This window comes from Microcaecilia unicolor, chromosome 13 (genome assembly GCF_901765095.1).
Source record: "Microcaecilia unicolor chromosome 13, aMicUni1.1, whole genome shotgun sequence".
Classification (NCBI taxonomy): Eukaryota; Metazoa; Chordata; class Amphibia; order Gymnophiona; family Siphonopidae; genus Microcaecilia; species Microcaecilia unicolor.
The window spans coordinates 63,840,683-63,866,385 of record NC_044043.1 but is presented as its reverse complement, the minus strand read 5'-3'; the positions used below and the strand labels follow the sequence as shown (position 1 = coordinate 63,866,385).

Sequence of the window (25,703 nt, the reverse complement as noted above, 5' to 3'; positions counted from 1 at the left end):
GAGATGGGTGTCCTCAGTTTCCATTATCGCCGAAAACCGGGGATGACCATCTCTAAGGACGACCTAAGGACGACCATCTCTAAGGTCGACCTAAATGTTGAGATTTGGGTGTCCCCGACCATATTATCGAAATGAAAGATGGACGCCCATCTTGTTTCGATAATACGGGTTTCCCCGTCCCTTCACAGAGCAGTCCTGCGAGGACGGCCCCAGGAAAACTTGGGCGTCCCGTTCGATTATGCCCCTCCACGAGTCCTGGTAAGAAATGAGAAAATGGTACACTAAGCATCTCACCTGATACCTGCGGAGTGCTCTTTTCTTGTCCCAGTGGGAGATTGCACAGTTTTGTTTTCTCTCTAAGTTTTACTGGCCCGTTGGGTTTTCTTTTATTCTTTATCTCTGTTTCTTGGATTCTTTCTTTCTGTCCTTAGGCAATTAAGAGTCCTTAGAAGGCTTCCCAAGGGACAGACAGACCATGCTCCTGGATCAGGCAATTGCTTCAAAGATGAGAACAACAAGCAATAATGAGAGAACAAAAAATACTCTCTCTCTGCTCTGTCCAGTCAGTTGACTGCATTTATTTTTACATGGATGGACCCTCCATTATAAACCCATTGTGTTACAGATAACGTCCATAATGGGTGACTGATTATATCATGTACCCTCACGGGCATATCATATACCCTCTAAGCATAATCTATGAGGGATGTCATTCAGTCTTCAGCATTCAGCACATGAATGTGTCAGCTCCATCTTCAGACTCTATTTTCCTTCTCTTCGAACATAGTGGCACGAATGTTTATGTTGTTCAGATGCCATTTGGGTTACTGTCATTTCCTCTTTGCAGCTGTAGGAAGAAATGTGGGACAAAGAGCAGCAGGTACATTTCTGACGAACTACTGTGGGGTTCATCATTGGCATCCACCCCTGCCCCTGGAGGAATTCAGTATCTAGATGATGACATCCCACTGCTATCTGTGGAGGAAGAACCTGGTATGTTTCACAAATGTGGACCAGTCGAAGGGAGGAAGTTCTATGATATGAACACACTACATCTCTGTCAGCATATATCTAGAATATTCTGAAAGGGGCTGTGAAACATATGCACTGGTAGCACTTCTTTGTGAGGCACATGTATCTAGCGGAGGAGAGAATGAGTGGGAGGTGCGTGTGCCGAGATGAAAGAAGTTGTGTCTGCTTCAAACTCAGCAGTTTTGCGTCTCACGCAGTCTGCTCTAATGCTGCTCGCTTCAAAGTACCTTTTCAGAGCTTGAATTTTCCATGAGGCTTCTGGACAAAGAACGATCCAGCCTCACTTCTAATTTGCTTATGAGTTACGACATACCTTTATGAACCGCTGTTCCATTAGTTTCTAATATAAATTAATTTCTTAATTGGAACTTGCCACTTCTCATATTAAATATGCACCTCCAGCCTGTCGAGTGTCATCTCCAGCTTGTTCTGAGCCATTTCCTGCTTATGCTCTGTCTTCAGCCTCTGATCTGCTTCTGTTTTGTCCTGTAGTTGACCTGGAGATGGGAGATGTGCCCTTGGTCTTTGTGTTGCCTGAGACTTTCCAGCACCAGCAGGAGAGGAGCACTAGAGGTCTCGTGATCACACAGCTACAGCAGCTGCTGCAACACTGGGTTCTCTGGTCAACCGTGAAGAGTCGCTGGATTATTGTAGGTATGAATAAGAGAAGAATTATGTCACTTATTTATTTGGTTCTGCAATATGAGTTTCTTTACCTACAAAAACTGATTCTGTGAGTATCTCAATACTCCAGCGATCAGTGTGTTTCCCTCCTGTGAGTAATGTACAGATATTAAGATAAATATTATCTTTTAAGCTTCTATATGATCATGAGCTAGTAAATTAGCTACTCCAGTCCCATACTATGGTACTGATTGATAATTCTCTCTCTAGTACCTGCTGCTCACAAGCAGCAAGCTGCGAATAGCTTATGGGATTGCTACAAGCATGATGGTTTCAGTAGCAAGCCAAGGGTGAGGTTGCCAGTGCCACCCTTGGCCATTCCAAAGCTGGTTCTGCGCTACTGCCTCTGGATGGCGCGATGTAGGGTTTCGCTGCACCAAGAGTTCCGGTCAGTAGAACGTGTTAGTTGGGATGTGGTGAGAGCCGTGCAGGAGGTGGCGAAGTGGGAGGGGGTGGAGAGGGGTAAGGAGACAGCCTTGCGGTGGTGGAAGCAGGTTAGGCTAAAACCCCCATGAAATCCTAGAGAAAAGTTATTGTTTGGAGTAGGTTTGTTTTCTGTATTAGTTGGGGACTTTGCTGTTTGCATGTGTGTAAAGGGGGGATATTTCTGTTGGATGATGTTTGTGGGGAATGGGGGACGGGGTGAGGTTTTATGTTTGTATTCTGCTTTTAGTTTTTTCTAATAAAAAGAGTTCTCCAAAGCAATAGAGGGTTAAGTGGCTTTCCCAAGGCTACAAGCAGCAACCATGGATCCTTCCCAGTCCATTGCTCTAACCATTAGGCTACTCTAATGCCCCTTGAATGATAATTGGCAAGCTTGAATTTTTAAACAGGTTCACTAAACCTTTAGTCTCATCTCACTGCTTCCAGTAGTTATAGATTCTAACGAGAGCTCCTTAATCTCCCCCTCCTCCAGTACAACCACTTGAGCCATAGACAAGGTCACATCCTAGTCCTGATGACCACTGAACTACCAGTGTCTTCTTTTCTCTATGGTGGCTTTTGAGGCAGTGATTTTGTTAGATGTGAACATTTACACACATGACTTTCCAAACTGATTTTCTCCAAATTGACCTATCCAATCTGCCCAGCTAAGATTGTTGTGCTTTGTGCAAACTGGTTGCCTACGGGAATCACTAAACACTTGACTTCTCCCCCTCCCCCCCCCCCCCCCCCCCACACACATCTTGTCTTTTACCAGACCATCCTTTTACCCATCACTGCCCTCCACATTTGTCCCAGGAATGCCTAAAATCTGTCAAAAGTCCTGGCCTCGCATGGGAATTGCAGGAATCTTGCAGAACCTGTGGAATTCCCGTGGGGATGGAAGAAGTTGCCACAGGATTCCCCCAGGGATGGAAGAAGTGACCATGGGATTTCCATGGGGATGGAAGAAGTTGCCACAGGATTTCCATGGGAGAGTAGTAAAAATCTGGTGACTCCAGAATGAGGCTTGGAATACAGCTCTTTTACTAAGCTGTGGTAGCGTTTTTGCCGCACATTAAAAAAAAATAAGCGTGTGCTAAATGTTAGAGATGTCCATATATTCCTATGAGAGTATTCACTAGGCATACATAACTGTTTGATGGTGAAGGGAGTGCTTAAATAATCTGTCTTATTATACTCAGCTTCAAATTCACATAAAGTACATCCTTATTCAAAACGTCATGGTCTAGTTAAGCAAAGATACTTTAATAGGATCGTCAGACCAGCGTGTCTGCCTCTATAATGGCTAAGTTGAGCCAAGCATGTTTCAAGGGCAGTACTGCATCCTCATTGATCCTAATTTTTGTTTTTTAGCTTATTTTCGACATAGATCCATGTTTCGCTGTACGCTGTTTCAAGGTAGTCTACTGTTTTCTCATAGCGGTTCCTATGGGCATCTCTAGAATTTAGTGCAGGCTAATCATTAGTGCATGCTAAAAATGCTACTGCGGCTTAGTAAAAGACCCCCTGAGAGAGGCAGTTGGAGTGCCGGAATGAGGCTTGGAATTCCCATAGAGGCAGCTGGAACACCAGACTGAAGCTTGGAACAGTCATTGTTTGAATAGTAAATACCGTCCAAAAAGCTGTGGGAGGTTGTTGGGGTTGGGAAGAAACAGAGGGCTGTAAGCAAGTAAACAATAGCGTTGACTCCTGCAGATATGGGCAGGGATGGAGGAGATTAGTTGTGGGGATGGTTGGGGTTGGAATGGATCTTAGCGGGTGCAGATGGGTACGGCTTAGATTCCATTGGGAATGAGCGGGGCTAGATGACATTTATGTCCCCGTGCACCTCTCTAACAGGCCAACCTTGTCATATTCAATTTTTATTCTTAAAATACCATTCCTTCTTGTCCATGCCAGACCAATCAAGACAAGGGGATTATGTCCCCCTACCAGCAGATGGGTCCAGAATACAACTTGCTCCCCTTATGGGGGCTGGTGCTGCCTTCAGCTCCTCAGTGTTTCTCTGACACATGAGTAAATCCTGTTTGGGACCTTGAACTAAAAGGACTACAAGAAGCAGCTGTAGCTCTACTAGGGCTCAGGTGGGCATCTCTGTGAATAGACCTCACATCAGTTCAGCAAACCTCAAAAACAAGCAAGTTCTTCAGCTAAAGAAAGAAGAAAAGGAGCCAGGGAGCCTGGATATCCTGATAGAATGAGGACTGACATCCAGATTTCTGTGCATCTTCCTGCTGGGATCCTGAATATGCCCTGATCTGAGTTCTGAAGGGTCTATTTAGGGGCCCTGTTTATTAACGTGCACTAGTGTTTTTAGTGCATGCCAAAAATTAGCGCAAGCTAACCGTGTAGACACCCATAGGAATATTAAGGGCATCTACATAGTTAGCATGTGCTAACGCTTAGACAGTGGCGTAGCCACAGGTGGGCCTGGGTGGGCCAGGGCCCACCAACTTAGGGCTCAGGCCCACCCAACAGTAGCACACATTTGGTGGTAGCTGGTGGGGATCCCAAGCTCAGCCAGCTGAAGACTTCCCCTTGATGGTAAAGAAAACAGTACTCTTCATGATACTGGCACCTGCTCATGCTCTGGTTTATGCACATGCCTGCTACAGACTGAAAAGGTGGGAAGAAGCGTTTTCCCACCTGCTGAGATATTTTTTTTTTTGGGGGGGGGGGGAGAGAGAACACTTGGTGTCCACCCACTTTTTGCCTAGGCCCACCCAAAATCTGTAGTCTGGCTACGCCCCTTGCTTAGCGTGTGCTAAAAATGCTAGTGCGCTTCTAGCGTGGCTTAGTAAACAGGGCCCTAGGTGTAGTAGTACACTTTTTCCCCAGTCAGATGATTCTTCCTGGAAGATCACTTCTGTTCTCTTGTATAGCCTTAGCTGTTGAGAGAATATGGCAAAATAGCAAGGATACTAATAGTGTCAGGTGATATAACCTTTGATGGCGTGAAAAAGGACCACGTGGTGGACTTATGTTAGAGATTGAAGCTTCTGCAAGTTCACTTTTTGAGGAGATACTATTGCCCTTGAGGAATTTATTTCTTCAGTCTTCTTCCTTCACAAGAGATTGGAGTGAAGACAAACTCATAACTCTCACAGACAACAGAGACTGACTCAAAGACACAGTCAAGGAAGCTTCCGCGCTACTCTTTCAGATGGGATTCTCTCTTCTGGGGTGTCAAACAAGCCAGATCATTATTTGGAACCTGCAGGCTCAGTCCTCCTTTCCTCTCATACCTCACATGGGTAACATTTCTCTAGGTCATGGGGCAGAGTTTGGTCTCTTTGGTCTCCTTGGGTAATTTTAAAGGAAAGGGTATGTCTATGCTCAGTACTCTCCCCCATCTAAGGGCAGTGCTTCACTTCTGGCGGAATCAAGCTTCCTCTCTTGTGATGATAAAGAAGTCAGATGATATAGGACAGGGCAGGGCAGGGGTAGGCATTGATCAGATAGGTTGTTGATCACCTTTTGACATCTTTGTAGGTGCCTAATTCCATTTTGGATAGGTCTTTGTTCTATTGATGTGTCCTAATAAGGTACAATAGTCTTTATGATATCAATTTCAGGAGAAGCCAATGAGCTGATCACCTCACACCACATTTTCAAGAGTTGGTAAGTCCCAAAAGGCTGACAAACCCACTCAATTAGAATGCAGGAGTCCTTATTGGAAGAGTTAGAATCTATCTTTCAAGATGTTAATGGCAGGGCAGTGCTCTTGTCTCAATTGCACCTCTGCTCTGAGTGCCTCAGTATGGATATGCAGGTTTGGAGGAACTTCACTTTTGGTGTAGGAGTCCAAGAGCTATCATGGTTTCCTCTCACCTGGTCTGGATAGAGCTTGGGTACATCTGATTGTCTGGACTGATCTAGCATGGATGGTAAGGAAAGTGATATTTGGACTTACCTGTTAATTTTCTTTTCTTGAGTCCTGCCAGACCAGTCCAGAACTCATCTTTGAAAGCCATGGTAGTAAAAGGATCTCAGTCTGACAAATTCAGAAAGCTAACAGTGAGTATGTTGTAGCTTATTCTGAAGATACCATACCTTTAGCATACAGAATTATCTCATTTTAGGGTTAGTGACCATGATTTCTTTCACTACATCAGGTTTGCCTTTGGTGGTGAATTGAAAACCCATAAGCATTACCATACTGGAACAGACCAAAGGTCCATCAAGCCCAATATCCTGTTTCCAACAGTGGCCAATCCAGGTTATAAGTACCCGGCAAGATCCCAAAAGAGTAAAGCAGATTTTATGCTGCTTATTACTACTACTACTACTACTACTACTTATTCTAGAAAGAAGCAGTGGATTTTCCCAAGTTCATCTTAATAATGCTTTATGGACTTTTCTTTTAGAAAATTATCCAAATCTTTTTAAAACCCTGCTAAGCTAACTGCTTTTATCTCTTTCTCTGACAATGAATTCCAGAGTTTAATTACACCCAAAACATAACAATGATTTTGGTTGTCTTAGCTTTGACATAGGACACTGAGAAGCTAAAGACAGCATCAGCCCCCCTGTAAGGTCAGTGAAGTCAGCTCTGAGCCTTTTTCTTTGGCTCCACCTGCTGGCAGGGGACATAACCCACTCATCTGGATTGGTCTGGCAAGACTCAAGGGAAAGAAATTGACAGGTAAGTTTAGATTTCACCATACTTGTTAGTTGACTTCTCGTTGCTCATACCTTCCATTGCATAGCTTCTATTATTGTCTAGACAACTTGGATATTTATTTGCTCAGTGCTGATCAGCCTAGGATTAATCATGTCCAAGGGCCATCTCATTTCACTGACTAAATTCTGTGTGGCTCTCATGTACCCTGACAAAATGTAGCAAGACTGCAGTGGGAAGGACTGGGGTGAGGAGTGGAGAAGATGGAATTTAAAAAGGGAGGTCTCTCCAGTTACCTCCTAAAGTTAGCCACACAAGAGTCCTTCCTATATATAATGCTATGCAGTTCATGCTGGGAATTATTAAACTGTAGTTACGTGACATTACTACATTAAAAATGTGCTCTATATCCGCCTGTCAAGCCAATTCCAGCCTACTAATTGCACCAGTATAGACCACCACCGCTATCTGACTGACCATTTTGCTCTCCTCAGACCTTGGTCTTTCCATTCTCGCCTGGTATGTAACATAATCTCCAATTTAAATGTGAAATAGCTATGTATAATTAAATCAAGAACTATAAGACTTTGAGCAGGGCTTTGATATGTATTAAGGGGAATGAAAATACAGTGGTGCTCAGGGCTTTGGTGTGTGCTGAGGAGAATGGATACATTAGAATTCTTTTGTCTTTCAGGGCTCTTTGTTTCAGTCCTAATTCTCTCCATATTCTTTGCTTGTCGGCTCCAGCCTGCCAGCCGAGCACCTGTTCTGTTCAAACCAGACACCAACATACAGGTGCTACTGGACCTCAAGTACAATCTGAGTGCAGAAGGAATTTCCTGCACTACCTGTTCAGGTGAGAATCCCTACCTGCAGGGATATTAATGCTATTTTTTATTCAGGTGAAAATCTTGCTATTGACCAGGACCTTCTCAGATGAGACTGTATACCCGCAGGCAGGGCCAGCCCAAGGGTATCTGACACCCTAGGCAAACCTTCAGCTGTGTGTGCCCCCCTCTGTGTCCAGCATCTTCACTTCCCTTCCCTACAACTCACCCCATGTCCAACATCTCCCATTCCCTTTTCTACACTTTCTCCCATGTCCAGCATCTCTTCTTCTCCTTACCTTCCCAGCTGTCCATCATCTCTCCTTCCCCTCCCTTCCCCCTCCACAAAGGTGTCCAGCATCTAATTCCCCCACTTCCCTCCTCATCCACTGGTGTCCAACATCTGATTTCCCCTTCCTTCCCCCTGTCCAGCCTGGAAGACTCTCATGCAGTGGCATACCAAGGTGGGGGCGGTCCGCCCCGGGTGCACGCCGTTGGGGGGGTGCCGCACCTGTCGCCTCTTCATTTTCATGCTCCCTCTGCCCCGGAACAGGTTACTTCCGGGGCAGAGGGAGCATGGAAACGAAGAGCCGACAGGCGCACGGCACCCCCCGCCCCAGCGGCGTGCACCCGGGGGGGTTATTTCACCGTGGGGGTTGCGCTGTTCCGGGGGGGTGCTGCACCCAGGGGCGGGGCGCATCGGCGATCCGCCCCGGGTGTCAGCGCCCCTAGGAACGCCACTGCTCTCATGGCCTACTGAACAATGCAGTAAACCAGTAGTAATGTCAGCAGACCTTTACAGAGAGCTCCCTCACTCAACAGTTTCTTCCTTTTTACATACTCAATGACAGGAGGATCTAGGCTGCACAGATAACCCCCAGGAAGCAGATTAAGTGCATTGGTTCTCCATAGTTTTCCTCCAGCACTGCATATTCTGCCATCCTCCTTATGTCTTTGGTACCTCAGCTCAGAAGCATTGGAGTAGGAGCATCTCCATTTTGTTCCTATTACAATTCATCCACTGCTACCACTGCCAAATTTTTATTTATTTTTTACTTCCTTCCTTGGCTTTCAAATCTAGAACCAGCAGGCTGTCCGTTTATTGCTGACAGAGTGGATCTTTTGTCCAAGCCATTTCCCATAGTAATTATGGTGGCCAAGTATCTGGGTTCATGCCAGACAGTCCTACTTTATCCCTCTGTGCCTGAGAGCCTGGCTTCCCCACTATTTGCTAGCCAAAATGACTCAAGGGGTGGGGAGAGATGACAGGTGAAAATAACATAAGAAAAGGCCTGCAGAATCAGATTGAGGTCCATCAAGCCAACATCCTGTCTCCAATAGTGGCCAGTCCAGTTCAAATCCCCAAAACTGCATCTTTTTCCCATAGTTAATTTCCAAGGATGAACAATGGCTCCACCAAGAGAACCTGGCTGATCATTTTCATAGACTTTGCCTCTAGGAACATGTCCAAATCTCTTTTGAATCCTGCTGTGTTAGTGCCTTGACCACATCCTCTGGAAACAGATTAAACAATTTAATTACAATGAGTGTGAAAACTTTCTGTAATTTGCTGGTCAATAGTTGCATGGATTGTCCTCTTGTTTTTTTTTTTTGTTGTTGTTTGACAGCTTAAACAATTATCCCCTATTTAACCACTCCACCCCACTCATAATTTTACACACTTCTTTTTCTCAATAATTTTTATTGCGTTTTAAACTTTCCTGTTCAGTTCTCAAATAAACACTAATGTTCAGCAACTTGTACCCATCAACCTTAAACAATCCTCATCATTCTACTATTATCCCTTCCCACATTCCACCCCCCTCCCCCATTATCCATTCCTCTACATATTTCCTATTGTCATTCAGGGTCATCTGCTAGTTGTGTCTTCAGGCAGGAAGCTCCAATCAATCCTTGTCCTTCTCCCTCCCTGTCCCTGAATCTCTCTGACTCTTGTCCATTCCCTATGACTCATCCATCCAGAAAAGTTGCTAAAGACTAATCCACTCTTCTTCTTCCATATCACAACTCTCCATCCAGTGTCCACTTATCTGTTAATTTCTCCAGACATGCATTGTGGAACTTTCCTTACCCTTTCATTATGTTGTGATTTCACACCAGGCAGCTGATAACCCCATTCTCCAAATTTGTTGTACCCATTTTTGCCTTTTCCCTAAAAACATGTCTTAGAGTTCTTGCCAACTACCACTCCCCTTTGATGTGCAGAGTCTCAATACCCTGCATCCAGGAACTCTGAATTTTGGGGCATGTCCACCAAATATGAATAAATGTATTTACGTCTCCATGCTGTGTCCAACAGTTATCCAGAGCCCCAGGGTGTATGCTCTGTGTCCACTCTGGAATTAGATACTGTTGAGTGACTACTTTATAAGCATTTTCTTAACACACGGAGGAGACTTTCGTGCCCCCCTTTAAATATTCTCTTCCACTATGCTGCACTCATACAAGCTTCTATCATATCCCCTCTGGTGTATGTGTGTGTGTATGTAAGAGAGAGTCTGCATGTGGGAGGGAGAAACTGTGTGAGCTCCCAGCCAACTCCCAGTAACTCATCCCAATGTCAGTGCGACTAGAACAGAAAAATTCCTCAACATCGACATAGCAGTTTCTACACATGTTTCTAGAGTAAATACATTGAGCTCTTAATTCAAGAGAAAATAGCCGATAGTGAACTAGGTCAAAGCGATAAAAGGAAAAAAATATCAAACTAGGAAAGAGAAATAACAGCAGCAAATCTGGGATTCTGGTGCTGGCTCAGTGGCAACAAGACATTTTGCTACCATCTTCCCCAGGATTATACAGCATGCCCCCCCCCCCCCCATCTCATTCTTTTGTGGGCAGTCTTTTATTTTCTGAGTCCGCTGTAGGAAATTTGCATGTCTTCTGCTTTGTGAATTCCTGTTTCTATTCCTCTGCTGTTGCACTGCAAGCAGAGCCTGGTTCCTTGGGGTTTCTGATCTGAGGAGGGGCTGTTCAGGTTCTACATATGTGACCAAGGTAAGGAATTCTGCTAGTATGTAGGGCTGTGTGGAACTCAGTAATAGTTTGGTTTATTTTGTTTTCTAGTCAGCACCTCCCAGTAGGAGATGTATTGAATTCATATTCTAAGGCCTGTTGTAATATTTACAGTGCTACCTTTTCATACATAGGATTGTTGCTATTTGAGTCCTGCAGTTATTGCTGTTTTGTTATTGCAGGTTTGCTATGTAAGACCTGGTTGTGTTTTGTTTTGTTTTTTGCAGGGTTTATTTTTGTTTACTTTTGTTTTTGTAACTTCACAAAGGGGCCATTTTACTAACGTGCAGTGAAATCTGGGCTTAATGCGTTTTAACACAGGACTTTACCTTGCTCTAAGCCCAGATTTAATGTGACTCTTATGGGGGGGGGGAGGGATTTTAAAAGATATTTTCATGCATGTCATGCACTAATTTTGCCATTAGTGCTCAGCATCTGCATACAGTTAATGCGAGAGCACTTACCACCTCCTATTTAGGACATGCAAGGTGCTCCTGTGTTAATTCTGTGTTATTTATTTATTCCAGACTTGAGATATATATATATATATATATATATATATATATATATTTATTTATTTATTTATTTATTTATTTATTTATTTATTGCATTTGTATCCCATATTTTCCCACCTCTTTGCAGGCTCAATGTGGCTTACAATACATCATGGATGGTGGAAATATATAAGAAAATAGACATTTAGTATTACAGAAGGATCTTGGTTACATGATAATGATAAAGCATAATAATAGTATAACAAGCAAATATTATAAGACAATTCTGGATATATGTGGAGGAGTTCACATTTGTTGATCTTTGTGTTATGCCTTGTTAAAGAGATGGGTCTTCAGTAGTCTGCGGAAGTTAGTTAGTTCATATATCGTTTTCAAGTTGCGTTCCAGAATTGTGTGCTCAAGTAGGAGAAGGTTGACGCATGCATTAGTTTGTATTTTAGACCTTTGCAGTTAGGGAAGTGAAGATTGAGGAATGTGCGGGATGATTTTTTAGCATTCCTGGGTGGTAAGTCTATCAGGTCTGACATGTAGGCTGGGGCATCTCCGTGAATGATTTTGTGAACTAGGGTACATATTTTGAACGTGATGCGTTCTTTAAGAGGCAACCAGTGAAGCTTTTCTCGTAGGGGTTTAGCACTTTCATATTTTGTTTTACCAAATATGAGTCTAGCTGCAGTGTTCTGGGCTGTCTGGAGTTTCTTGATTATTTGCTCTTTGCAGCCAGCGTAGAGTGCATTGCAGTAGTCTAAATAACTGAGTACCATTGATTGTACCAGGCTATGGAAGATGGTCCTTGGGAAAAAAAGGTCTTATTCTTTTTAATTTCCACATTGAGTGAAACATCTTCTTGGTTGTGTTTTTCACATGACTCTCAAGTGTTAGGTGTCGGTCAATGGTAACTCCAAGAATTTTTAGGGTATCCGAAATTGGAAGATTCAGTTTTTGTGTGTTAATGGTGGTGAATATACTGCTGAAACTGATGGACAGATCACAGCAGTTTACAAATAAACACAAAAAGCATAGGAAAGAATGACGAAATACAACAGGAAAGAAACCATGCACACAGAAAAGAAATTAGTCAAAATAACATCCACATTAGGAGATGATAACTCTGTCTGCCATCTCCCAGGCACCTGCACCTGAAAGAGTTGCCTCACTCACTGGAATATGCCTTTTGGAAAAGCCACGCTTTTAGAAGTGCCTTACATTTTTTTCAAATTGCCTTCGCTGTGTATAGTCAGAGGCAAAGAATTCCAGTGCTGTGGAGCAACAAAGAAAAAAGCACTATGCCATGTAATCTCCAATTGGGCAGAACATAGTCCTGGAAATACCATATGATAATCATTTATAGATCACAGAACACGTACTGAAAAGTATGGTATGGTCAATGAGGATAGATACAAGGGTGTACCCTGTCGAAAAACCTTAAAAGCCTAAAACAACATTTTAAACTACATACGATAAATCACCAGTAACCAGTGGTGATTCATCAGTGCAAATGAAACATGATCAAATTTGCGTAAATGACAAGTTAACAGGCGCTAATCATAACACACTAGCTAGATAACGCAGGAACACTCATTCTCTGCCCATGACACGCCCCCTTTAAAAATATTTTTTAAAAATAGATAACACTCTGATTAGCGCACACACAAACAAGCAAATTACCACAGAATGCTTTAACGTGTTCTGCAGTAGCCTGTTAACATGAGCTAACCGTGGCCCTTTAGTAAAAAGGCCACAAAATGTCTGGTAGTAGAAAGAGTTTGCATTGCTCCTCCTGAGATGACACCAGAAGTTGAATATATTGTTTGTATGGCCTAAATGTGCTCTTTTTTTTTTTACATTTGTACCCCGCACTTTCCTACTCATGGCAGGCTCAATGCGGCTTACATGGGGCAATGGAGGGTTAGGTGACTTGCCCAGAGTCACAAGGAGCTGCCTGTGCCTGAAGTGGGAATCGAACTACAGTTCCTCAGGACCAAAGTCCACCACCCTAACCACTAGGCCACTCCTCCACTGTTGCTACTATTTGAGATTCTACATGGAATGTTGCTATTCCACTAGCAACATTCCATGTAGAAGTCGGCCCTTGCGGATCACCAATGTGGCCACACAGGCTTCTGCTTCTGTGAGTCTGACGTCCTGCGCAGCTTTCTACATGGAATGTTGCTAGTGGAATAGCAACATTCCATGTAGAATCTCCAATAGTATCTATTTTATTTTTGTTACATTTGTACCCTGCGCTTTCCCACTCATGGCAGGCTCAATGCAACTTACATGGGGCAATGGAGGGTTAAGTGACTTGCCCAGAGTCACAAGGAGCTGCCTGTGCCAGGAATCGAACTCAGTTCCTCAGTTCCCCAGGACCAAAGTCCACCACCCTAACCACTAGACCACTCCTCCACGCTGTGTGTCCATGTAGTGTTGTGTTACGGTGTTGAAATTGTACTCATCAGGCGGGTACACTTGTTTAGGTGCCTCTTTTCCAGTTATTCTATTAACAGATTCCTTGGATGGGCTAGGTTTATTTCAGGAGAAACCTCACAGTCTCCAGAACAACATTCGGACATCCTCAGAAAAAAAGAAGAGGGGATTTGTCCCACACTGGGGCAATTCAGTGAGCATGAGCAAGACAGGAGAACAGAGTGAGTATGCAAGGGGGCAAGTAAAGCCCACAGGACCTGCTCTGTATTGCTCATTTTCAGAATTAATCTGCAATCTGCCTGCCCCTTGGGTGGAGCCAAGGTCTGTCTTCCTGTTCTATCCTATGTAATCCCATGGATATGTTGGTGCTTGTCTGCCTATCCTGTCTCCTGCAATCCCCTGATAAAGCAAGTGCTGCCCCATCTCATGCAGTCCCAGCCTTCATCTGTTGCCTGCCTGCCCTGTCCCAAGCAATGCCCTAGTGCTTGTCTGCCTGCCCTGTCCCAAGCAATCCTCTGCTAAAGACAGTGTCTGCCCACTGTCTTGTCTCATGTAATCCATTGGTGAGCTGGTGGCTGCCTGCCTGACCTATCTCATGCAGTCTTCTGCTGCAGCCAGTACTTTCCTGCCTTGCCCCGTACAAGTTCTGGGTAATGTTAAAGGGTGCTTGCCCACCTGCCCTTTACTGCTGAGTTCAGGGGTGCATTATAAAATAAATGTATGTTGTCTTCCAGATCCTCAGAGTACTGTATATGTCACAAGATGCAAACTCAAAGATCATCCAGTTGTGTATAGACTCTCCCTGAACGCTAGTACCCCAATGTCATGGCAATCAGTCCTCCCAAGAGATGGAGAAGTCCCTTCATTCCAGGTTTGTGTCTGTATTGAACATATAACTCTGTGGACTACATACCATGCTCTGGCTTCTCATTTGAGGCCTACCTATGAGGGAGAGGACATTTCTGTCAGGCAGCTGAGGGAGCTGTATGTAGTTCCTGGAAGTGGGGTCTTATTGAGGGTTAATTAATGGACAGTGAATAAGGAAGCTGTAATGTTAAAGGCATGTCTAAAGACAGGCCAGTTTAATTAATTATGCATTTTGGTCTTGGGACTCACAGTCCTTCATTTTTATTTATGAAAGTGGTAACTATAAAGGGTTCAATTTTCAAATGGTTTAAGCTCCTAACTTTGAGAGTTAGGCCCTTAAATTAGCCTCTCTGAAAATGTACTAGGGCTGTTCCGAAATTTGTGTTCAAATATTTCACTAAAGTTCTACATTTAGAAGGCTAAACAGTAAGTTGGCAACAGGGGCAGAAAAAAAAGTTATCAGAAATTCAGGACAGGCCTAAAAACTCCCACCTCGAACAGGGTAACATGGCAGCTCTGGTTTGAACCAATGGTGAATTTAGATCTATCTCTGTACTGTGTCCTATCCCATCTCTGTATTTTACAGTCACAGGGTGAATGCAGATTAAGCTTCATACTGTACTGTCTCTGGAATTACAGTTGCCACCTCACCCAGGACAACCTGAACGGGCTGATACATTGCATACTTTTTATAGGGGAAGCAGATGTACAATTGCATCCATGCAATGGGAAAAGTTCAAAAGTGGACCAGTCAATTAGTGTTGGCTTGGGTGAGGTGGGAACCTTGCAAGGATGCCTCAGAACTCTTTCTTCTTTTTAAATGTCACCATTAGTTATGCTGTAGGTTTAACGTATGTTTTCATTAATTCACTGTTTAGGTGTATAACGTTCCTTTCGGTAACTTCACCAAGAAGTTGACTGCTTGTGTGTCCACCGTAGGGCTACCCAAAAAGGTGTGCACCAGGAAATGGATGCTTACATCATCAACCTGTGACAGCAGGAGGGGCTGGAAGTTTGACTTCAGTTTCTATGTGGCAGATGAAGAGCAGCAATTGACGCGGTAATCGCTCTCTAAATGAGAAACGTGTTTCTTGAGGATTCATTCATCTTCAGGTCATAAATTGAGTTCCATTTTGTCCGTTATTGCTTTCATCCTCTGCCAAGGCTGTAAATGCTTCATTGCAAACTAGGCCTGTGCACTCTCTGTGGTGTGCTGTGGCTGATATGCGCAGAGATACCAAGTTACCCAGTTCCAGGCTGGAGATTTTAGGACAGTCCTGGATTTCTGGCCACCCCATCCTGGTGCGTTATGAGTAGGGTTACCATATGGCTCCAGAAAAAGGAGGACAGATTGAGCCAGTCTGGGTTTTACTTCCATTGCATTCAATGTAAGCAAAACCAGGACTGGATCAATGTGTCCTCCTTTTTCTGGAACCATATGGCAACCCTAATTATGGGACTTACAGCGCTGATTTCAATGGGCAGGATCAGGCACTACAAATCCCACACTGCTTTAGGGCATAAATTCAAAACCAGGACTGACCAAAAGGCCTCCAGCCAGGAACTGGATAACTTGGCATCTCTGTATGCCTGATGGATTTGTGTAGGATATACCTGGTAGGACTGCCTGGTATTTCAGCTGATATGATTTGTAAGAGAATGTTTCTTTATTGTAGGCATTTGTATTTTGCTCAGTCACATAAACCCCCTTTCCATGGCCGAGTATGTGTGAGCCCACCTGGCTGTCTTTTGAGCTCTGGACCAAACAGCTCAATCAGAGGCACCTTCTATATTCCTAGAGAGAAAGGTAACCGAGCTGTTGTACCACCGAATACAAGAGGGGAAAAATGTGGGTGAAGGGCTAGACCTGAACTGTACCAGTGTGGCAGTTATAATCGTTGCTGTAGGATAAAGACCAAAAGCTGGTTTCTCTCAGGGGCAATTTCTTCAAATGGGTTAGTTTTGCGCTCACTCCTAAGCCAGGGTATGTGGAGTACGATCTGAGTCTCTCAGATTTGCTGCTAATGCTCGCTGAATGGAGGAGGTAGTATCTGCAGTATAGGAAGAGTGATAGTGGTTGCTTTGAGGAGGGGGCCATTGGTTGCAGTATTGCGGAAAAGATTTTCAGATGTACTGAAAGAGGAATAATTCAACCAAGAGAACACACAGTAAAAGGAGTTGGATGCCAAATGCAAAACCGCAGCAGTATAGTAACAGCCATTATATTAGATAAATGACCTGATGTGGCCGTGTTTCAACATACACCTGCATCAGGAACATAGATTGATATGTAAAAAAAACAAATAAATAAAGAACAACCTCAGCCTGCCCCTAATGCTGATCTAAATCTGACAGAATTCTTGGAGAGTTCTCTTGAATTAATAACCGAAAGAACAACATTACTAGTCACCTTCGCTCTTGAACCTGATAGAAACAATATTCTTCGCTCATACTTTCGCCATATTAATGACTCTTTCTTGGGACAAAAGATACAGGTTTTCCCTGATATGGCGCGAACCACACAAAAAAGGAGAAAAGAATTCTTGATGTATAAATCAAGAGTTCTTAAACTAGGTGGAACTTTTATTTTAAAATTTCCTTGTAAATGTTATGTCTCCTTTGCAAAAGTGAATTTTGTGGTTTTTACACCCAAGAAATTATTGGAGTTAATTGAATTAAAAGAAAAAGATGTTTCACCTGTAGAAACTCCCATAGTTAATGCTGTATAAGCCGGCTGTGATCATCTGTTTTTCCCTTCCGTTCGTAATAGTTATACTATGTTATTATATTACTTAGTAGAAATTTCTTAGTATCTTGATCTATTTCTTTTTATTGTGGACAAATTATAATGTTTATGTCAAGATTATATCAGTTTGATATAATGTATTATACTGTTATTATAATTTCTGATATTTCCAATACATTTATGTTGGTGGATATAAATGTAAAAAGTTAATAAATAAAAAAATTAAAAAAAAAAAAAACCAAATAAAAACATAGAAATCTCAGCAAAACAAAACATATATATACACACACGTTACCATACTGCATACATTACTACTGTACTTTGTAACATATATATAAAAGCAATAGATAAAATTAATCAAAAATAAATACAGAAAAAACATTGTCCTCTTTTATCAAGCTGTAGTAGCAGTGCCCACCCACAAAGTGAATGGGCTTTGTCGGCATTACCGCACCAGGATCCGCTAGTGCGGTTTAATAAAAGAGGCCCTATATGAGTAAAGATGAATCGCAAAACAATACATATATACACAAATGTTGCCATTCAAGGTGGCATCTAAAACCAAGATTGCATCTGCATGTCATGCCGCAACTGCCAATCTATGACACTGGGTTAAGCACCTGATCTGTTTGTTTAAAGCACATTTTCAATCACAATCTTCTTTTGGGATATATACAAATATTTTTGATCTAAGGCACTACAATGGAAGCCTAAACACCAACCCCCTGATTCTATAAAAGTAGCCAAAAATAGTGTGCGTAATTTAATTGACTAATGAGCCAATTAGTACTAATAATTGGCTTTTTAACCAGGGATTATTGGCACTAATTGAAATCAATTAACATGTATACGCATTAATGTAGGCACGTGATCTGCACATAAATTTTATGTGTGTCCTGGAAAAGGAGGTGCAAAATGGGAGGGTCATGGGCATTTTGGGGCAGAGTGTGGACATGGATTCCAGTTAGATTTGCAATTATAGAATAAGGGAGTTCTGGGTGTAAATTTAGGCAGAGGCATTTGCGCCACGGCTTCATTGGTGCAAATGGATGTGCCTAAATTTATGCGCGACCCCTGCGCTTAAGCGGTATTCTATAAACCTCACTTAACTTTAGGCACAGCTTATAAAATAGAGCTTAACTGGGGGGGGGGGGGGGGGTCAGTGCTGATTTTTTAGGCACAATTCATAGAATTTGCCTCCAACTGGTCACCATAGAATGTCATTTAACACAAGCGCGGGAACCCAGCCCCAATCTGGCAGCACCTACAGTGCAACTATGTTTCGTTCTGCAATTTGCTGTAAGTGTCTTTTAAACAGTATCTGGCAAGTAGCCACCTGGCAAGTTCCCACCGGACAGTTCCCACCCACCAATTGCCCTTGCGACAGTTTCCATCTAGGCTAATTTCCCTCTGATAATTTCCCACCTGCGCAATTCCCCCCAATTAATTCCCACCCTCAGCAGTCTTCGATTCTGCAGTGCGCTAGCGTCTTACCAGCATTTCCGCAGCTGGTTTTCAGTTTTTGTTTTTTAGTTTCCCTCCTGCAAGTTTTTCATTGTGCAGCATTGGGACTGGATCGAGAATCTTTGAGTATGGCTGCCACTGGCATTTAAGGGCCAAGGGCTTCGTTGCCGTTGAAAAAGTATGTCCAGTGGGGTATTCCCAGGAAGGGAGATGTTGGAATGTGTAGTGGAATAATAGTGGGTGAGAATTCACTGGGTGAGCATTGGAACCTCCAGGTTTAAGAAGGTAATGGGAGAAACTGTGTTAATGTTCGAATATGTGTAGATTCCTGATTTTAATAAGTTGTGGGCAGAAGCAACATCTAACAGTTGTTGTTTTTCTATTTTTTTTGGGGGGGGGGAGAGTGTGGCATAATTCTACTGCTGTTTCTACTGGCTTTTTTTGTTTTATTTTCTGAGACGGTGATGGTCCTGAGGGTAGAGTGGAAGGAGGGTTATTATTCACTTTTTCATTGTTTTATACTGGCATTATAAATGTTATGGAGGGCCAGTGGCGTACCAAGGGTGGGGCGGTGGGGGCGGTTCACCCTGGGTGCATGCTGCAGGGGGATGCAGGGAGAAGCCACATGGCTGTCGGCTCTGCCGGTTCCCTGCTCCCTCCCTCTGATGTTACTTCATGTTCCTGGACAGGGAACCAGCGGAGCTGACAGCCATGCAGCTGCTCCCAGCACCCCTAGGAGGTAAGAGCAATGTACCAGGGGGTGGAAGTGATGCACCGTGGGGGAGGGGGGTGATACACCGGGGGGTGCTGCTGCACCTGGGGTGGGGGTGTGCAGCAGTGATCCGTCCCGGGTGGCAGCCGACCAAGGGGGATTGTGTGTGTGTGGGGGGGGGGGGGGGGGATTGACCTAGGTGGCAATTGTCCAGAAGACAATTGGTGGGTGGGAACTGTCCTGTGGGAATTATCCAGGTGGGAACTGATCTAGAACCTTTTAAATTTGCATATTTTGTGATCAGGAGAGCTTTTGCAGTTTTTTTTAACAAGTAGCAGTTTGGTGTAATGAAAAGCACATCGCTATATATAGAAGTGTTTAAACCTTAATAGTACAGGACAAAACAGTTGCCAGTTCACATAGCCTGTTGGTATTTTTACTCAGCCCAAAAGTTTTAAATTGTGTCAAAAGAAGACAATATTGAGGTCGGCAAAACACTTTTAACTTTATGATACATTTGCGGCAGCAACATAAAAATATTTATAGCACTATTGATGTTCATCGCATGATCTATTTCAATAATTTAAAAGTTCATTGCAGTGTGTATATGCCATTGACCATTCAAATATGCCACTATATTGTCCCAGACTTGCTTATTCGTAGGCTATCAAAATTCTGTGCCTTGCAAGTTTATAATGTCCAGGTGACAATTACAGCCTCTTGAAGTATATACAAAGCATTTTTATACTTTTTGTGCTAGTATGGAAGTTGTTTTTTTTTTTTTTTTAATAACAATGTGAGTTCTAAATTAAACTTTATTTCTGTGAGGTGTTAATAATCCACACTGAACACATTGCTTTTAATCTACTAAATTCTTATTGTTATACAAGTTAGGCACACATTCAATGATGATACCCCAGAGATGGGTTTATATCTGTACTGACATGTCAGAAGTTTTTAATGACTGATTTGTAGACCATGTTCACATGATGTTATATGATTTCAGCGTGATTTGACCTTAAAAGAAAGAAAACTATCATGAGCCCTGCGTAACCTACTTATTTTGCTATCTGTCCCCAAATTGATATTATGTCTATGTCTTCTAGGAGTTATAATTACCATACATATGACTGTTCTGTAACTGAGATTTCCTCTGTTTTGACACCCAAGAGCTATGGGTATGTGCATTTTAATTTTGGTTGTCTGTATTTATTTGTGTTTTATTTTATCATATATCACTAGATAAAGTCATATTTTGTTTGAGCAATATGGCAACATGTGGGTATATATGTATTGTTTTGTGATTCATCTTTACATATATTTTGTTTGTATTTATTTCTGATTAATTTTATCTACTATTTCTATATATATTTCCAGATACAGTAGTATTCAGTTTGTGCAGTATGGTAATGTGTGTGTATGTTTTGTTTTGTTGATATTTCTACTTGTCTATTTGTATTTTAGATATAATCCATGCTCCTGATGCAGGCACATGCCAAAATGTGACCATATCGGGTCATTTCACTAATAAAGTGACTGTTACCATACTGCTGTGGTTGACATTTGATATCCAACTCTTTTTATTGTGTATTGGAGGAGAGGCATTGCTAAAATATTATGGAAAGGATTCTTGAATGTATTGGGAGAGGGGCACTGGCTGCAGAAGAGCTCTATGCTGCTGGGGAGAGAGTTGTTGGCTGTTCTACAGGGGAAGGGCTCTGTCTATTTTAATGGAGAGAGAGTTATTGGGTGTGGTATGGGGGAGACACTGGCTGTGTTATTGGGGAGAGGGTTACTGGCTACTGTATGAAGGAGAAGCTCTGTCTATGTTATTGAGGAGAGAGTTATTGGTTGCTGTATGGAGGAGGGGCTTTGGCTACATTATTGAGGAGAGAATAATTGGCTGATGTATGAGGAGGAGCTTTGGCTATATTATTGGAAAGAGAGTTATTGGGTAATGGATAGGGGAGGGGCTCTGGCTACATTATTCAGGAGAGAGTAATTGGCTGATGTATGAGGAGGAGCTTTGGCTATATTATTGGGAAAATAGTTGTTGGCTGATATATGAGGAGGGTCTCTGACTACATTATTGTGGAGAGCATTACTGGGTGCTGTATGGTGGAGGGGCTCTGGCTACATCATTGAGGAAAGATCTATTGGCTGCTATATGAGGTGGGACACTGACTACATTATTGGGGAGGAAGTTATTGGCTGCTGTATTGGCTACTTACTTGTTTATTACATGCTCTTTCAGAAAGTTCAAAGCAAGTTGTAATAAAACATCCTATCAAATGAAATCAAAGAATGACAATACCTGTACAACATGCAGGGGAAAGGGTTGCTAGATGCTTTATGTGGAAAGGGATGCACACTGCTTTATGGAGGGGTAAGGTTTTTGGTTGCCGTGTGGTGGGAGAGTCATTAGTTGTGATGAGGAAAGGTGGTGATAGTTTTGGTATATGTCTGGGTTAATTTCTGTGTTATTAGAAAGTTTTCCTTTGGTCACCGAATGAAAATGAAATCCTATGTATTTTCATTTCAGAGATTCTTTCTCTTTGTATTTACAGATTCTGTATGTTGTTGGGTTTTGTGTTGCAGTCATCCCGAAAGAGAAAGTGTCTGCCACATCAGGATTTAACCCTTGTGTGACTCCAGGCTGTGGAGAGCCAGCCGTACGTCCTCTGGTGGACACAGGAGCTATGGTCTTTGTAGTTTTTGGCATCCTTGGAATCAACCACACCAAGAATCCAGATAACCATGTCCTGGGAGAACTGGTATACAAACCTTCCTCATGCTTTTTTACCAAGGCATGCACTGTGATGCCAAACAAATGAAGTATAGCTATGTGAAAGAATTGTACTACACTAAAAAGCCATGAGTGTGAATTCTGGCAGTAATGTACTGGAGTGAAATCACTACTGTGCTTGACTTGGGTGTTTATGTCTCTGTTTATCACGTTTTACATCACAGGGACAGTTGTATAGTATTGTGGGGATTGGGGGCATTATGCTGCAGTCAGTAGTTATTTTAGTTGTCTTTATTGAGGTTTGCAGTTGTTGTGGATCACATGGTCTGCTTTCTCTCCCTCTGAAAGGGCAGTGTTATATATGATGACAGCTTTGACCTCTTTAAAGAAATTGGCAACCTGTGTAAGGTATGCAAGGTAATTGCCAGCAACGTGGAACTGGTGAAGCCAGGAGGAGCTCAGTGCTTACCCTCAGGTATGTGCCAGAGATGTCCAAGAGGTTCAGTATGGTCCAGAGCACACAAGGAGCATATGGGGAGATAGGGAGTAATTCTCTTAGGAGGATGCTACTTTTAGGTGGCAGCAAGGCATGTAAATTGTGGTATTTTAATCATTTACGTGTGTATCCCTGTTCTACTGCACAAGTTCTGGGCACCAGCTAAGCTCTCAGGTTGGATCCCCTAGACCAGGACCACAAATACTGTCTTTATGAGCTGGGTGAAGGCCGGGGCTGGGCTTGATCCCGGTAGGCCATAGGGTTTTAAACCACTCTCTTTATTATTTCTCTAGTAGTCTTTGGTCAAATTGACTTCACTCACACTCCAAAGAAACTCTCCACTCCAGGATTTTTGTATTAAATGCAATAACTTCTTAGGCAATAAAATTAAAACTTTCTTTGATGAGATTACAGAAAATGTTCCATCCATATCACAAATACATCAGAAGTTGTGGAGCTTGACTCCTGAGAAAGAGCTGACCCAGCTGCGACAGAAATGGGAAAAGGACTTGGGGAGGGAACTGAACTCTTGGGATATTGTAGCGCGAATCAAAGAAATACCACACATGATAGGGGGAGCTGATTATAGAGAATGTGCATATAGAATGATACATAGGGCATATTTTACCCAAGTTCAACTAAATAAATCAGGGGGTATTTAGACAGCTATTTGTTTGAAATGTAATAATTCTGAGAATTCCATGGGCTATGGGGCTGTGAAGTAATACAACGATACTGGAGACAAATAACTACTTACCTCTCAGGTGTATTATGTAGTAGAATAGCTATGAATCCACTGCAGCTAATATTAGATGTGAAGGAACCACAATTGAGATTGAATGCTGATAGAACACTGTTGTGTCGCAAATTATGCCTGATAGCGAGAAAATGCATTATGCAACACTGGACTACGACCAATCCGCCAACTTTTTGGCATTGGCACAACCAGGTGCATCAATTGTTGGTTTTGGAGGCGAAAGATGCTAAAGGATACTGTAAAAGGAAAACTCGATTTCTTAAAATATGGGGATGCTACTTTGACAAAATGACGCAGAAGGGGCGAAGTCTTATTGTTAATACCTTATGAGAAGATAATGTATGATAATAAAAGTGTCTTGAGTGTGACATGGGTTAATTGGGAGGATAGGAAGGATGGGAGGTATGGGGGAAGGGGTAGGGGTAGGGGGTAGGGTAAAGCGGGGGGGGGGGGAGAGATCTGTGGGTAAGAGGGTGGAGTAAATGAGGGTTAATAGCATTTAGAAGGATATTAGTTGATGATTTTGTATTAAAGCAGAGTAAATGAGGTTGAAAGTAATTGTCTATACCCCACACCAGAAATTACTATTGTATTAGGTTGACTTCTTCATAATAATAAAAAGTGTTGAAACATAAATGCAATAACTTTACTGGAATGCTGCAACAGGCAGATATCCAGAGTTCTCTATTCACTTAACAAACAGTATATGTCATTGGTAGAGGCAAAATAACTGAGTTGATGATCTCTTGAAAATTCCTAGGGTATTTACATATTTACAATACTGTCCAGTCCTCCTATACCCATCCTTTCTGGCAGAACAATCCAAGGCTGTGGCTTCCTGCTCCTTCTGCAGAAAGCATTCCGCCGGGCTTTTCCCTAGCCGGCGCCCCTACCTCCCTATCCACCCCTCACCCTCACCTTAATGCATTAAGATCTGATGATCCCCCAAAAAACATATTTATAAAAATCTAATACTGTTGTAGATTTTGTAGTTGATTCTCCTGCTGCAATATCAATGTTTGGGACATTCTATGTATCTTATCAGTCGGGTGGTTAGCATTTACACCAGTTTTTGGCAAGCATGATTGCTTGTGCCCAAAATTAGGCACAAAAAAACGCACCAAGCTAGTATTCTGTAAAGGTTGCACTGCACAGAGTGCAATCTTACTGAAGGTCGCATGGGTGGGGCATGGATGGTTATGGATGGGGCTGCCATTTATGTACATAACTTACAGAATACAGTAAGTTGCACTTGCCTTTGCCACAGTTGGGTGCCTGTATTTACACCAGGTCTATGGTTGGTGTAACTGTCGGTGCCTAAAGGTAAGCTGCATCAATACTAGGATATCGTAGTATTCTGTAGTGGAACCTGGGCACCCAGATGCCATTATAGAACAGGCTGTCACTGTTTGGCATCAGGGCACCTAAAAAGAGGCACTCACTTATAGAATTGCCCCCCCTTGTGGCCGACTATTGCTGTTATCCCGTACAGCTCAGCAGCTATGATGGCTGTTAAAACCTGGGGGACTCCTTGCACTTACCTCAGCTCGTACGTTTCAAAGCCCAAGGTGTGTTCAAGGAAATAAACACATAACAAAGGCTACAGGTGTAGCTAAAGCCGGCTTTAGGAAAGACTGTCCTGCAACTGCAAACTCAGCAGCTTTGCTAGACAAGTCTCTAATCCCTCTTTAAGTTGAGTTGCTTTTAGTAGCATATTACAGAATACAGATTCATTCTTTGGCATGATAAGATAATTGGCAAGCAACACACACTTTTCCCTTTCTCAGGCCCTGTCTGTTCCATCAGTAGGTACATCATATCATGTTGGCCCACACAATTCCTTCTTTGGCTATGCTACAGACAACTTTCTCAGTTTCTTTCATGTTTCAAGGCCTATGCTAATGGCATTTGGTTCAACAGATAATTATCCTCAGCAAAATGTTCATGTTTCATACTCTTCAAGGATACTGTTTTCTGCCTCAGAGAAACTTAAACGCAACAATTCTCCTTCATTATATGACTGACACAGACTTTCCATTTTTCCCTTATCTCCTGCTAGACTCCAGTTCTCCCAGGTCCCCTCCAGGGCCCTTACAACAGCTATACATATATTCAGTATCACACAGGCTCAATATTGACCCTAGAGCAAATAATGGCAAAGACCATTTGGCCCATTCAGTCTGCCCGGATATCCTATCCATACTGCTAAATATATATCTCAGCTGCCAGTCACAGTGTAACCACATGCAAAATTTCTCCTTATCCAGAGTAGGTTTTTTTTTTCTTCCTCCTTTGTATTCCACCATCTTGGGTACAAGATCACACT

At 42.7% G+C, this 25,703-nt stretch overlaps 1 protein-coding gene across 1 annotated transcript in view; it reads left to right on the top strand.

Annotated features, from left to right (window-relative positions):
* The window catches only part of DISP3 (dispatched RND transporter family member 3), a 109,192-nt gene that overhangs the window by 62,469 nt on the left and 21,020 nt on the right, over positions 1-25,703 (top strand). Inside the window, exons 8-16 of the mRNA XM_030185723.1 lie at positions 848-993; positions 1,525-1,686; positions 7,479-7,640; positions 13,688-13,810; positions 14,324-14,460; positions 15,335-15,516; positions 16,133-16,263; positions 21,977-22,152; positions 22,473-22,599. Of these exons, the coding sequence (XP_030041583.1) occupies positions 848-993; positions 1,525-1,686; positions 7,479-7,640; positions 13,688-13,810; positions 14,324-14,460; positions 15,335-15,516; positions 16,133-16,263; positions 21,977-22,152; positions 22,473-22,599 (1,346 nt within the window). The remainder of the gene's footprint in view (positions 1-847; positions 994-1,524; positions 1,687-7,478; positions 7,641-13,687; positions 13,811-14,323; positions 14,461-15,334; positions 15,517-16,132; positions 16,264-21,976; positions 22,153-22,472; positions 22,600-25,703) is intronic.